This window comes from Solanum stenotomum, chromosome 10, assembly GCF_019186545.1.
Source record: "Solanum stenotomum isolate F172 chromosome 10, ASM1918654v1, whole genome shotgun sequence".
Taxonomy (NCBI): Eukaryota; Viridiplantae; Streptophyta; class Magnoliopsida; order Solanales; family Solanaceae; genus Solanum; species Solanum stenotomum.
In genome coordinates, this window is record NC_064291.1 from 35,511,451 (window position 1) to 35,526,778 (window position 15,328).

General features: G+C 32.0%; 2 protein-coding genes across 5 annotated transcripts in view; both read right to left on the minus strand.

The window, feature by feature from the left end:
* Positions 1-3,007: 3,007 nt before the first annotated feature.
* LOC125841212 (protein ALP1-like) lies at positions 3,008-4,887 on the minus strand. Its single transcript, XM_049520289.1, has one exon. It carries the CDS (start codon positions 4,784-4,786, stop codon positions 3,284-3,286), a length of 1,503 nt encoding a protein of 500 aa, XP_049376246.1. The 5' UTR covers positions 4,787-4,887; the 3' UTR covers positions 3,008-3,283.
* A 6,137-nt stretch (positions 4,888-11,024) lies between these two features.
* Positions 11,025-15,328, minus strand: part of LOC125841213 (peptidyl-prolyl cis-trans isomerase CYP57) — a 29,693-nt gene continuing 25,389 nt past the window's right edge. For 2 of the 4 annotated variants that reach the window (XM_049520290.1, XM_049520292.1), the window contains exons 8-10: positions 13,045-13,237; positions 11,991-12,122; positions 11,025-11,541 (exon numbers count right to left, since the gene is read on the minus strand). In XM_049520290.1, coding sequence (XP_049376247.1) covers positions 11,401-11,541; positions 11,991-12,122; positions 13,045-13,237 — 466 coding nt within the window. In that variant the 3' untranslated portion in view covers positions 11,025-11,400. Of the gene's footprint in view, positions 11,542-11,804; positions 11,904-11,990; positions 12,123-13,044; positions 13,241-15,328 lie in introns of all 4 variants that reach the window. The other 2 variants (XM_049520293.1, XM_049520291.1) reach the window with 2 other exon arrangements.

Below are 15,328 nucleotides of genomic sequence, written 5' to 3' on the forward strand. Positions count from 1 at the left end.
GTAATAAATAAAAAATTGAAATTAGAAATATCTTTTAAAAATAACTTTTAATATATTTTTGGGAGGGGTGGTGGTAGGGGGTGGGGGTAGGGGTGAGGGTGGGGTAAAAATATTGAATTTAAAAACAAACTTTTTTTTTTTTTGGGGTGGTGGTGGTGGTTGGGGGATTGGTTTGAGTGTAGGGACAAAATAAATTGATTTTTCAACAATTTTTTTTTAATTGGAAGTTGGAAGAGAGTTTTGGAAAATGTTTTCCTTAAGTTTTGAAGGGAAGTCATTTTCCATAAATTTGAGAAAAATGAATTGATTTGAAAAACATTTAACCCAACCAAACATGAGAAAAATGTTTTCCTTCATACCAAACACACCCTTAATGAAAATTTGAGGACTAGAACATCCTTACCTATTATCTAATTTTAATGGGAAAAACTTTTTAGAAAATATTTATCCTGAGGCATAAGTTTTGTAGTAACTAATTTGCAATGCTAAACTTTTAAAAAGGTTTTGCCTTGAAACGTAATTTTTATTATTGAACTTATGTTCTATGGTATAACTTGTACGGTTATACCAAAAATTAAAGAGCATTCCAAATAAAGTCATTTATGCCAATGACCCAAATCTCTTCTTTCTTATTTTATTGGTAAATGACATTTGTTATGTGTTTATAGAAAATGACAAAACCATGATGTCTAGGCAACCAAATTGATTACAATTTCTGAGAAATAGACAACACAATCTTGACAAGAAACCATTTAAAATCGATTAGCCATCCATTAGTTAAAAATCCCCTCCTCCTCTGTATCTATTCAACTCCAATCTCATCTCATCAAATGATTATGACCGCTAACTTATTATCTACACTTGGAATCATGATTTGTATTCATATAAGTTCAAAGTTTAAATATATTGCTAAATAAGAATATTGTATAGTGACCAACATGGGTTACGTTGTAGTGCACTTATGAGAGTGTTTCACCCTTAATCAGAGGTCTCGAGTTTTGAGTCCTGGGTATGGAAAAAGACACCAAATGAGAAAAAAAAAGGGTATATTATATAGTGGAAAGGGCTAATTTTTCATCCTACATGGGACATGCCACCAAAATTTGTGAGTCATCTTAATTAAAATTCACTTGCTGCTTAAGGCTAATCTAGTCCTAAAAGAAGCATATTATTTGGTGGTACATTTACTCTCTAAGGGTATTCAAGGTGATTAGCATCAAACTTAAATTTTAGAAAAAGATATCACGCTTTTTATGATCTGTTGTGACATGCGATATGAATGATATAGCGTTGAAGTTTTATTTTGACATGTAACTTAAAATTCGTAAGTATTATTTTTTTTCATAAACATGAAAATCTTAGAAGTTGTGAACACTATAAAAAAATTTCCAATTCTTATACAATCTTACCAAATGTGCAAAACATAATTCATAAACAAGATATCAAAATATCCTTATAATCACCACATTGATAAACTACATATCTATTGGAAAGCTATTGCAAGTCATTTCAATCCATTGAGAGACATTTTCAATCTCTTTGTGCTAAATTATGATTTAAAAAACTACCATACATTTTTAACCCGCAAGGGATACCTTTTTTAACTCGTCAGGGCTATCCATTTTAACCCATCAAGGCTACCTTTTCAACCCGTGCTTTTTTCAACGCACATGCTTTTCTAAACCAATTTTTAACCAAAAATAGTGGCAAACAACAGTCTCTCTTTGAATGTCACAAAAAATTTCACAGATGAAAACTATCAAATTTGGTCTATATATATATATATATATATTTGATGACAAGGGAAACCCGCAGCCGCTACCCTTTGGGTGCGCACAAGGTAAAACGCTCCTATGCAATAGTTCGCAAACCACGTAGGAGAGGTAACCCGCACTAGACTACAACTTCAATATGGTATTACCGAATACCATATCAAACTGAAATTTAATGTACCGATTATCGAATCACCGAACCGAAATTTAAATTTTGATATTTGGTATCTGCTTTTAACTATCAATTACTGAAGTCAAAATTTGATAATCCCAAACCGAATACCGAACACCCACCCTTCCTCTGTCCCTATTTACTTGTCCAATTTTGACTTGATACACATATTAAGAAAATAATAATTGACATGGTGTGTACCATTTTACCCTTTTAATTGCAAAGAAGTTTTACCTTTTTCAAAAACATTAACTCTCTAAATAAATTGAGAGTATAAAAAATAAAAAATATTGTATTTTCTTAATTTGTCAAAATTAGACAAGTTATTAGGGACAAAGAAAGTATAAAAATGAATATAATAAACTCTCTCACTTTTATAAATTAAACAAGTAAACATTGATCATCTATTTTTAGCAACAAATAAATATGAAATGGAGGGAGTAGTAATCTTGGAAAGCAATATATTTCAGTCAGATTCCATAGGTTCTTAGTTTAAGCTCTCCTATTTTATTTTTTCAAAAGTAGCCCTAGACAGATTTTCTTCTAGGAAACAAGAATTGACATTTAGGAATTAAAATATGTTAATCTTGCCCCAATAATCAATTAGCCCAGCCAGTATCTGACATCAGTTGAAAGTGATTTCCCACTGCTTACTGTCCTTTTTTTCAAATATATATTGTCAGAAAGATTCATACAACAAACTTTAGTTTATCCTCACTCTATTATATTTACAAGGGTACTAAACAATTCGTACTTCAAAAGATGTTGAATATCAGCCCCTTTAAATTAACCACTTCCAAGAATGTTCCATTGCTGCTATGACCATCCTTAACCCATAGAATAACACACATATGGATGCAATGCAAACATTCTACTCTCTCTGTTCCAGTTTATTTGATATAGTTTGACTTGATATAGTTTTAAAAAAGAAAAAACAAACTTTTAAAACTTGTAATTTAAAATAAGTCATGTTTGTGTGAGTATCAACAGTAAAATTGTTACTAAATACTATGTGTTCATTAAAACTGACTAAAAAGGAAGATGATTATGATGTACACCAAACAAGAAGAAAGATAGTTACATGTAATTGACAATAAGTAAAAGAAGAGAAATTTATGTTTTTGCCAAGTCAATTTTTTTCTATCAATCTCTAATTCAAGTATGAAATACAATGTTTGTTTGCAATTTCAGTGTATGCTATTGGTCCTAGAAAGCAACATTTTCATCAATTTGCACAAAGAACTATCCACTTGGACTAACTTTAATTAAGAAAAACAAATGTGAAAATGTAATAATAACTTGAAAGAATTACAACACATAAAAGTTTTAACTCCTTTCATTAAAGGAGAGAAGTACCAGCATGGTTATGGTGCAGAAGATTATGAGCAATGGCATCCCTTGCAAGCCTAGCATTGGTTGATCTCAATTGAATCTCTGGAACCATTTCATCATCAATGAGCTCGAAATTGAGTTCTGGATCCATTTCCTCATTCCTCATCTGGCAAATATTATGCAACACGCAGCACGCCCCTAGCACCACTGGCAAATCTTGAAGTTTCACTTCTGTTCTTTTCTGCAAACAAGACCATCTCCTTTTCAATCTCACAAACGCCTCCTTGGCGACCCGTTGAACCTCACCAATCTTCTCATTGAAAGCATGTTGAGTCCAAGTCAGCTGCTGCTGTGTATAAGGCACTAAAATCCAATCCATTAAAGGGTATCCAGAACTCCCAACAATCCAAACATTGTTCAGTAACCCTGTATTCGCCCTCTGGAAAAGCGCGGATTTCTCCAGTACCTGATCATCAGGCATGGAACCAGGCCAACCGATACACACATCAGTAAACACCCCTCTTGGATCAACCACACCTTGGACTGTAATCGAATACGATGTCTTCTGATTCCTCTCTGTATGCCTCTTATTAAAATAAGCTGCAACACTAATTTTGGGAGCAATTATAGGTATATGAGTTGTATACATTGATCCCACAACATTAGTGATCCCTGACATATCCTCATACTCATCCTTTATATCCTTCATTTTCTTTTCATCAGGCCATTGAAGATACTTAGGCATCAACACAGTCCTAATTGCAGTACAAACCTCTAGCACAAGCTTATGGCAAGTCGAAATCCCCAATCCAAATCTCTTCGAAACCAATCTCAAAGGCTCTCCAGTAGCCAATCTCCATATACAAACAGCAACACGCTGCTTCACAGGTACAGCATCTCTTAGCATAGTATTCTCTTTCGCAACCACAGAACTCAATTCATTACATATCAATTCAAACGTATCTTTCCCCATTCGAAACGCTTTCTTAAACTCCTCTTCAGGGAAATCAGGACTGTTACATAGATCCCACCAAGCTTTTGATCTATTCTTCACCCACAATCGCCTATGAGGCGCACCTTTTTCACTAGATTTATTACTCGAAACGACTTCTTCCTCTGCAAGGGCACAAGTAGCAGAAGCAGTAGCAGTAACAGCAGCAGAATTTCCTCTCCCTTTCCGTTTTCGAACACCATCTAACTGTTCTAAGTCAGAATGATGCTGTTGAACATTTGAATAATAATCCCACATCACCTTAGTTGTTTTCTTATGATTCGCTTCAAATAAGTGTTTGTTCTCTTCTTCTTCCTTTGCAAATTCCTCTTGTTCAGACTTTTCTTGTTCTTCAAGTAACAACAAAGATGTTAATATCTGTTTCAACTCCTTTGTTTTCACAGCCCCTTGATTTTCCGACCCAAAATCATCATTATTTTCAGCTCCGCCAGTAGTACTATTAGTTGGGGTTTCTTTCCTTCTTCTACGGCGTTTATTGGGTACACTGTTATGATTCATGATTTGAGAGGAAGATATTTAGAATTTTCTGGGAAAGAAGGTGGTTCATATATGGGGTAAAAGTAAAGAGTTTGAGAAAATATGGTGTGAACGCATAGAGACTTTGGGATAAATGGATGTTGAAAAATGGGATATATATGTGTACAAAGAATTATTAATTAATGAAGAAAAACGTGTGTGAACGCGGCTTTGGATTTGGATTTGAAGGAAGTTTCGAGGAGGCAAGAAAACGGATTTTGGCTTTGAGGCCAAAAAAGATAAGAGGTAGGTGATAAAGACGGTGACTTGGGACTTGAAAATAACATGCTTGAGATGTTTTTTTTTTTTTTTTCCTTTTTACAAGATACAAATCTTTTGACAAACATGTTTTTTTTTTTTTTTTTAACTTTTAATTGTCATGTTACATTTTTAAAAGTTAATTTGACTAATTTAACTTTAATTAAAATTAAATTATATTACATTAATTTAATATTTTAAACAAAAAATGTTGAAAAGTATTATAAATTCCATTTTTTTCATATCAATATGATGAAAAAATATATCGTAAAATGTTAGTCAAAGTTATTATCATTTGACTCTAGAAAAGGAAATTATGACAATTAAAAGTGAATGAAGGTAGTATATTTTACTTCTCGATTTCATATTAATTGGTCTTTTTTTTAAAAGAAATTATAAATAAGAAGATAATTTTACTAATTTACCTCATTTATTGGAAATTTCACAAATAAATGTCTAACACTTTTAAAATAAGATATGAAAAATTTAATTAGTGTTTTATTGATTTAGTAAGGTGGACAATTAATCCAAGACAACTTTTTTTAAAGGATGATCAATTAATATAAGACGGAAAGGGTAGATTTCGAACCCATAATTTAGAGTTAAAGTTAGAGGTGAAAGTGTTTACTATCCCAATTTTATAAATTATTATTAAGTTATTTTATTTAATTATTTTATAAAGTTTCTTGCTTTCACATTGTTTAATGTTTACCCTTCGATCCCTCTCTTGTCTTGAGTTATTTTATTTGAATTTATTCTTTTTTTTTATTAAATTAATGTAATACCGTGGATATCTTGACCAGTTTGCTATAGGATCTAATACTAATTTAATAGTTTACTAGTTACTTCATTCGTTCATTTTTAAGTATTATATTTGTATCTGACATATTTTTTTAAAAAATAATGATTCATATGATTATTTGACCACCTTACTTCTATTAATTGAAATTTTTTTTATTTGGTATTAGGTCTTGAAAAATAATCAGAAAATAAGTAATTAATGCTAAAAAAATATGAAAAAATTAATCATCTTCTTTTCTATTTAAAAAGTGATAAGTAAAAATAAAAATTATTTTTTTAATAGTAGACAAGTAAAAATATAAAAATAAAATATTCAGTGTGTTATGCATTTGTTTATATAAAAAGAAAAAATCACTTAATATTCAAAATTTTAATTTTTGTTGCTGGTTCTTCATCTTCATTTATAACTTTTTGGGGGTGTAATTGTTATGATATTCCTTTTTAAATAATTTGTAGCAATACAACATTAAGGTTTAAAGATTGAATAAAAGGGAAATAGACAGGAAATAACATTATTGAATTACTATTGTTAAAAAAAAAAGTTAATATTGTGAATACATTTTTTTCTTTTACATTGTTTTCCAATTGATCTTTGAATGGTTCTCAACATGTTAACGAGCTTGACAAATCACTTTTCTTTTTCTCAATTTTCCTACTTTAATAAAAATAAATAAATGAATAAAAACATTCTTGCCAAACCATTCACAAGAGGAACGTTACATTTCTTTTGTTCAACTTTTGACTTCTTGGAGTTGTTTGTGTAAGTTACCTTTAAATGCAATATAAATTTTCACTAGTATTCTATTTTTTTCATTTTATTGATATGAAATCTTTGCAATTTATAATATAGTTTTTAAATATTTTTTTTTTTGTATTTTAAAATATTAAATTAATGTAATCAATTTTAGTTTTAAAAATTAATCAAGTTGACTCTCGAAGAAAAGTGTAACATGACATTTTTTTTAGAAAGAGTATTAGTTTTGTTAGAAGTCCCTTGGTTCTTTTCATAGAACATTTATTATTTTCCTTTTTTTTTTTCTGGTTAGCAAAAGAAGTAAATTATTGAATGAACTTGCTGATTTGTTTCTTTAATTATTGAAGATTATAGTAGGCCCCATTAATAAAGAATCTGATCAGACTCAGTTTCGTTTTTTATACAACTAATACTCTACTAATTTAGGGAACAAGATTTTCTTCTTATTTTTGACATCTAGCCCCAAAATATTTATTTTGATTTTTTATTTGGAATTTGGTATTTAAGTTTGAGCTCGATTTAATTCAGATAGCGCAGTTATTTATGGAGTGACACTTCCAACATAATTTTTTTTATATTCAGAACTCGAATCAAAGCTCTAATTAAAATTGAAACAGTTATATCAATGCCATGTTAGTACATTTAGCACCTAGATATGCAATCATTAAATCTTTGTTTAAGAACTTCATTATATATGTAGAGTTGCATTGAAGTAGTATATTTGATCAATTTATGTAGAGACATAAATAATTAAAATCATTTGAGAAGGGCAAGGCCCTATCTATCTTGATAATTTTGTCAATTGCGTGCGACATCAATCTTGACAAACAAAGTGTAAACCAAAATGTGATATACATGGAAATTGTTGGGGTGATGGAACTTACATACATTTGCTAACATTGGATCCACATCATATAACCATCATTGATGTAAAATTGTTAACCAATGGGATGACCCTTTTTCAAGAAATGCCAAATATTAAATGCACTATTTCAAAAGTGTCATGGATCAATAATTTTTTTATTATCGTAGTGTTCAGGTCACCTTAATTAATTTTATGGGATATCTGTCACCTCCCATCAAGGATAGTTAACTCAGTCTATCAATAGGCTAGGACATATGTGAATAATCATCTAGTGTTTTTTGTCTCTTCTGGAATTCAAACCTAAGACGCCTCACGACTCTCAACCACTTTGTTGATCACTAGGTCTCAACCAATTAAATATAACTCGTCAATATAAATCTTAATTCTGCCCAGACCCCATGCATTTTGGAGAAAAGAAGTCTGACACGAAAGAGTATTGTTTGCAATAATTTTAAAGTGACAAAAAATAAATTGCAATCACAAATAAAATATGAAGAAATATAACTTTATTAATAAATATTTAGGTACAGTTCTGTTCTTCCCTTGATTCTTCTCTCATAAGATTTATCTATGATTCGAGGGTCATTAATGGCGTATTTCTCAAACTAGGATAATTGATTTTGATCTGTCTATGAATATTTCATGAATTTGCAGAATATTCGAAATGCCTCTTTAAGAGAATATAATAACCTTTATATAGACACACGCTAGGGTTTATGGTTAGAGTAGTCTCCAAGAATTCTAACTAAAATCGAATACTTCTTTGTAGAGTTCCAACTAGAATTGAACACGTCTTGAAGAGTCCCACAAATTTTCAATGTCTACAAGTATTTCTAACATGTGTAGTGTAGTATATCGGTTTATAGCAAATTTATGTATAACTACGTCAACTCATGATTTCTCCGTAAAACTAGATATTATATATCTATTATTTTTTAATTTTTTTTTTTGCTATAATAAATTTGTTGACATCGTGTTACAAGAAGGCTCAATGGTGCACAAAATTAATTGTATATATATTGAATTATTTACCTAAAACACTAAGGATTAGTTATCACTCAATACATATTTTTCCTTTTTTATTTTAGTGATCCTTTTATATTCTAAAAATTCTAGATTTACCTTGATATAGTCTATAATTGGGTGGCAGAAGAAGTAAGAAGTTGACAAGTATGCATGTGAAGTGGGCATGAATGTCAACGAACGACAGTTTTGGGCTTGCTGTTGTTACGCGGTCACAGCTATATTACAGTTTCTTAACGTCAATACTCAATATTAATTATATTCTAGTCTAGGATTTCTACAATGCCAATTTGTCTTCCTAAATTGAGTTTATTTTAATATTAATAAAAGAAAAATATGATTAGTCAAACAAAGATGTAGCATTTGTCACGCATTCTATATAATACAGTACCAATAATATGATTTGAATGTTTCTACTCACCCAAAAACTAACATGTGTGTGAAGAGACCAAATTTTGCCAAAGGTGGTTTACGGTCACTTGTCTAATTGCTTTTGGGGTCAAAGTGGGGTTGGCCTAAATCCATAATGTTTTCACACTCTTAAAATGGAAACTGAATACAAGATCATTTTGTTTTTCGTGGAATAGTATTTATATTGGAGTCTGACATCAATTTTTTTAAAAAAATTTTATTCATGTGATTTTAAATTAAAAATGTATTATATGTAGTAAAATGTCTATGTGAAAAGTTGAAATTTAAAACTTACAACAAGAAATGGAAAATTATTTTATTTAAACGGATTAAATAGGAAAGTAATTTAATCGAGAGGATTTGAGTTTTGGAAGTTTTGTAAGAGATGATTTTGTGTGAAACCGACCAATCTCATGCTGGACTAAAATTTTAGTTAGCTCATAATTGCGCTAAATTTATGTCATGCTACCTACTTTAGGTATATAAGTCATGGGCCCTAGGGCTGATTAAATTTATTCTAAGACATTTTTGCTAAAGTAATCAATCATATGTGCTACTCTTTTCTACAAATGAAAGCGACACCATTATCTTTTTATTTTTGTAACATCTAATAACATCATATTATAGTAATACAAAATAAAGTCATGATATATTTTAAATTATAAACTTTAAAAGTTTTTTTTTCTCCATAAGCTTCTTATTGAATCAAACAACAAAATTTGCTTCTTATTGAATCAAACAACAAAATTTGTACTTAAATGGTGTACATCATTTATGTTCATAACCTCAAGAGGAAAGACTATTGGTGATATTTTTTGAATGGATATTTTTTTCTTTTTTGTTGGTTAGATTTGTTTACAAAATTGAGTGAAGTAAGAAATAATATTATTAAAGAAATGTCACTTTCTCCCATATTTAAACTTTGAATATATTTTGAAATGTTTTAATGATATCTGGTCATTTTGATCTCAAAATACAAGTAACTTTATGACAATATATATTAATAGTTTAAAAACACTTGTCCTATGTTCGTTCAATTATAATTATTAAATAAAAAACTTTAATTCAATAATAATAATTCTATTTTACAACATCATATACTATATATACGATACACACGTGCAACACACGTGCTGTAAAACTAGTATGTCATATAAATAAGAAGGATGGAGTAGTTTTTTATGTCATCATATAAATAAGAAGGATAGAGCAATTTTTTTTTTGTTTTTTTGATTTCACATATGATGGTTTACTTTTGGAGCAAGATTAAATTTGGTATCAATCCGAAAAGTCTTACATTAAAGATAAAACACTTCTTAACACAGACGATTCCGTAATTAGAAAGATTCGAGCCCGAGACGGTTAAGGCTTAAACAATATTCCATCCGCGCTTATATTAGTTGATCACTTTTCATTTTACATGATTTTAAGAAATTATAAATAAAATGATCTATTTTACTAATTTATCCTTTATTGATATTGATGGTTATTTAGATAACTTATGAAAAATATGTTTAATATTATTCATAGGGCATATGAATAGATACATACAAAGTAATTGATGAACTTTTGGAAAAAAAAAGAAGAAAAAACTTAAAACTTCTAAATTTTTTCAAGCTTCCAAAGAGTATTTAATTGTAGGGATAAAATGAGAATTTTTTAAAATTAATTATAGCTTAATTTAATAAATGGACAAGTAATTTGTGACATAGTATATAGTAAGTAAGATGATCAAGTGATGTAGAGTACCTAGCTATAACAATTATATTGCAATTAAAAGAATGTTGTCCATATATATAAGCAAGTACATTAAAGGCTGATAGAATTGTAATAGGTCTCTCCTTAACACATTATATTGTAGTTTTAATCAGAGCGTAAACGGCTAACCACCATTGTTCTGGGTTTACAGCCATAGCATGATTGTTTAGTAGACGTTCAAATTGACGAAGTTTATTTATCAATATTAGTTGTTCTTATATTCTCGTGATTACTATTTTAATGCTTAACTATCATTAAAATAAATGGATAATCTCTTTGTGAAATCAAACGACGAATGGATAAGTCAGTGCTGCTAACTCGTGTCACAGAACATACTGAAGCCATATTTGTAGTCCATGTGAACAGACTCGGACCTCTTTTAATGGGAACAATAAATATTTACATTGTTAAGTATTCATTTCCACATTCCATTGAAACCAAAAGCATATTGGTACAACATTTCCTGTCCATTTTAAATAAAAGAAAAATATCACAGGACAGGCAAAGTAACAACACCAGAAGAACATTTTGATTTGGCACTTCTGTAACTTCTTTGGGAAGAGGATATTGATAATCAAAATGCCATACTTTCAGCAAACTAGTTTGGCCCAGTACAAAGCTCTTTGCTTCACAAAGAGAGGAACCAACATCATTGCCTCTTTCAATATGAATGCCGAATAACTTCACAAATAGCAATTCCATAGTTTCTTCAGCTGGAAGATCAGCTCAAGTAAGAGATTTGCCAGCCCATTCTCTTTCTCGTCGCTTTTGCTTTGCCATCATTTTATTGAACTTCTCTTTCCCTTTCTCCAACAAAGGATCGTGTACCACGTAATCATTGGGGTCCTCACTACGAGACATTTTGTCCTGCCGATAGAACCAATAATTTAAAAAGGAACAAAGAACATAATAAGCATGAAGGTTTCTGTGATTAACATTTTATATTTTAAGTGAAAAAGTTTGATTCCTATTAAATTCTCACTGACCCTCCCCCCCACCCTTCTCAAAACCAAGAAACGCCAGAAAAGCAAGCATGTAGAGGGCTTATTAATGGGGAATTGCACCATAAGGTACCAACCGCCTTAAGACCAAGTAACTCTAACCAGAAACAACATATAAACTTTATATACCTTTCCAGGTTCAGGAGTGAATTTTAATGTAACTGCTGCCCAATCAGATAATTCTTCCTCCTTGACCGCGTTAGCAGATTCATTGGCTTTAGCANAGGGCTTAATAATGGGGAATTGCACCATAAGGTACCAACTGTCTTAAGACCAAGTAACTCTAACCAGAAACAACATATAAACTTTATATACCTTTCCAGGTTCAGGAGTGAATTTTAATGTAACTGCTGCCCAATCAGATAATTCTTCCTCCTTGACCGCATTAGCAGATTCATTGGCTTTAGCAGACAGTCCAGCCTTAAATTTCTCCAATTTTGCTAGCATCTAGCAGACATACAAATAATGGTTAACTGCAAAGTTGCTTAGAACAAAGAAAACTAACAGCAAGAACAGATATCCTTTCCACACAAGTCCAAAGTTAAGTCGGAATGAATCTAATTAATGTCTTCTAATTATTACCATGAAAACTCAACATATTCCAACATATTAGAATTTACATAGAAACATGATTTCAAGTATTTTTTTCCCCTTGAGATGTTTAAATAACATCTAAAAAATGCAAGAACACCTGTAACAGAGACCATGGATGGACGCCAATTGGAAAGAATCCAACGCAAACCCTGTAAACTATGCCAGTCTTAAAAATAAAGCACTACATATAATAAGTCAAAACATAGAAAACAGAAGATCAAAGAACATTTAGTTTATTTTGGCCATAGTGCCATGGCAAAATAAAAACCTTAATTGCCACATGTATCAAGAGGGACAAAACTGGAAGAAATGGCTATTGGTTCAATGCAAGAGTCAGCTTTCGGGCAAATCACAAAATTCTTTTTTGGTCATGAAGTAGAATGGAGAGTATATGAAAACAGATCCCTAATCACACATCTCATTCAGTGAAGCTGGACTTTATTCCAAAAATTCCTTCTTCCGTTCAAGAGGGAAGAAAGTTTTTTAGTGTCTGTGCTGGTAAGGGTGGGGGTATTTCCAATCCCTGGATATCATCTACCTTAACCAATACTAGTGTCTTAAGCTCAATAAATGATGCTTCTTTATGTGTGTCAGCCTGCATGTGCATTCCAATTGTCTACATCCTACAGATAAAGACCCTTTTTTTATTTACTTCATTATCTCTTTTATATTATTTTTCGTTTTGTTCCCAATCAATAAATTTCAAAACAGAGACCAGAAAGAAAATTGTAACAGTACTTTCTGGACAGCCAAAGAACAAGAAATAGATGCATACGTCTTCTTCGTGTCCTTTTCGTCCTCGTTTCTTTTGCTTTAGCAGCTGTCTTTCTCGTTCAGGGCCAGACAACAACTGTAAGTCTGTATTTGCATTGGCCATACGTTCAGCTCTTGCTTCAGAGCCTATACCTTTTCTCTTTAGAGACAATTTATCCACTTTTGGCTGGTCATCATCATGTTTAGCATCAGACCTGCTAAATTCAAATTATGATCACTGAGCTGCAACTAATGAGCCTCTAAATATGCTAAGGGATAGAGGCACATAGTTTATGTTAGAAAATATTACACAAAGGATTTTCCCATGAATCATTTCTGCACCAAAAGAGAATATAAATCTGCAGATCAAACAGTTCAATATGTGGCACGAGAGTGAATACAAACCACAGTTTTATTAGTGTGACATTAATGGCTATCAATATGCCAATCTCAACCACGGATCCTTGGACACATAGCAAGCAACAAAATACTCAAGAAAAGTAGTGTATCAGCAAAGGGGATCCCAGTATGCCTTATGGAATGAGCATGTAGTGATTTTTTTTCCCCATGAAATATTAACTGAACAAATTTCGTGAGAAGAATCCCAGTATACAAGTGGTATACCAATTGGAAGGAACCTATGCCAAACTATAATTCTCCACAAGTTGTCTAAGTAGTCTATACTAATTGGCACCTAAAGGGAGCTTACAAATTTACCAAAAAGAAAAGACATACCCTCATTTTTATTTTGTACAAAAGCAGTTTCCACCCTTTTAGAAGGAAATGCCAGCAAACAAGGCTTTCCCTCGGTATATAATCTGTTTTTTGATAACCGAGAAATCCCTGAGGGCCAATGATGCATGGGTCGAAACCTGGTGGATAATAGGTCTGTCCCTCTACCCTTCTCCATCTAAATACAAGGTTTTTGTCTATGGAAGGGTTCGAACACTGATGTGTGACCTAACCCAGACATCACATCTTGCTCTTACCACTAGGCCAATGCCCTGGGAGCTTCCCTTAGCATACAACATGTAATATAGGAAAGACGTAATCCATCATTTCAATCAAACCTGAGGACTTTCCTCAACCATCCAATCCATTTACTAAAGTTCTCATATTTAAGCTCCAATAGCTTCCTATTTCTCAACTTAATACCATCAATAACCTGCTATCCAACAAACAGTATTAAAGGTAAATATGAAGAGGAGGGTTCATCGAAGACCAAAAACATTAATAGTTCATATGGAGTCGGTGACTAGAAGACTATCAGGAATTTACAGCTCAAATATTCAGCAACAAAATTAGCATCAGAATTGGAAATAGTGAAAAAACTCCCTTTTGGGAGTATAACTAACTAGGTAATGGCCCCCTCAAGCTCATGTACCCTGATATCTTTATCCTAAACCAGCAACAAAGGGCTAGCACTGGTAAAGTTTGGAGCAACTAGGAATGGAATCTAAGTTACAGGAGAGCTTTGAATGACTGGGAGCTGACAGATTTGTTGCGTTCCTTCAAATCATCAATCAGTTCACTGGAACAGTTCATACTCAAGACAGATTGGAATGGAGAACAGAACTCAGGCACTTTTTTAGTAACAATCTGAGATTGTTATGGCTTTGGAAGCACATTTGGAAAACTAAGACCCCATACCCATACAAAGTGACATATTTTGTTTGGCTAGTAGGCAAGCAAGCTTATTTGACTTAGGACAGGCAACAGAAAAGGGGAATACAACTTTGCTCTATCTGCCACTTATATGGAAAAATACTACTGAATATCATTCCTTGAGGAAGAATGTGATAAAAGGTAGGGTTCATCGAAGACCAAAAACGTTACCAGTACATATGGCGTCAGTAACTAGAAGACTATCAAGAATTTATGGCAAATATTCAGCAACAAAATTAGTATCAGAATTGGAAATGGTGAAAAAACTCCCTTTTGGGATCATAACTAGCTGTGTAATGGCCCCCTCAAGCTCACATACCCTGATATCTTTATCCTAAACCAGTAACAGAGGGCAAGCAATCGTGAAGTTTGGAGTAACCAGGGTTGGAATCTAAGTTACAGCCTTACAGGAGAGCTTTGAGTGACTGGCAGCTGACAGATTTGCTGAGTTCCTCAAAATCATCAATCAGATCACTGGAACTGTTCAAACTCAAGACAGATTGGGATGGAGAGAACAGAACTCAGGCATTTTTTCAGTAACAATCTGACCTTGTTATGGCCTTGGAAGCACATTTGGAAAACTAAGACCCCATACCCATACAAGGTGACTTGTTTTGTATGGCTAGTAGTCAAACAAGCTT

Excerpts from the sequence above, each read along its gene's own strand:
- LOC125841212 (XM_049520289.1), bottom strand. The coding sequence starts at position 4,786 with ATGAATCATAACAGTGTACCCAATAAACGCCGTAGAAGAAGGAAAGAA.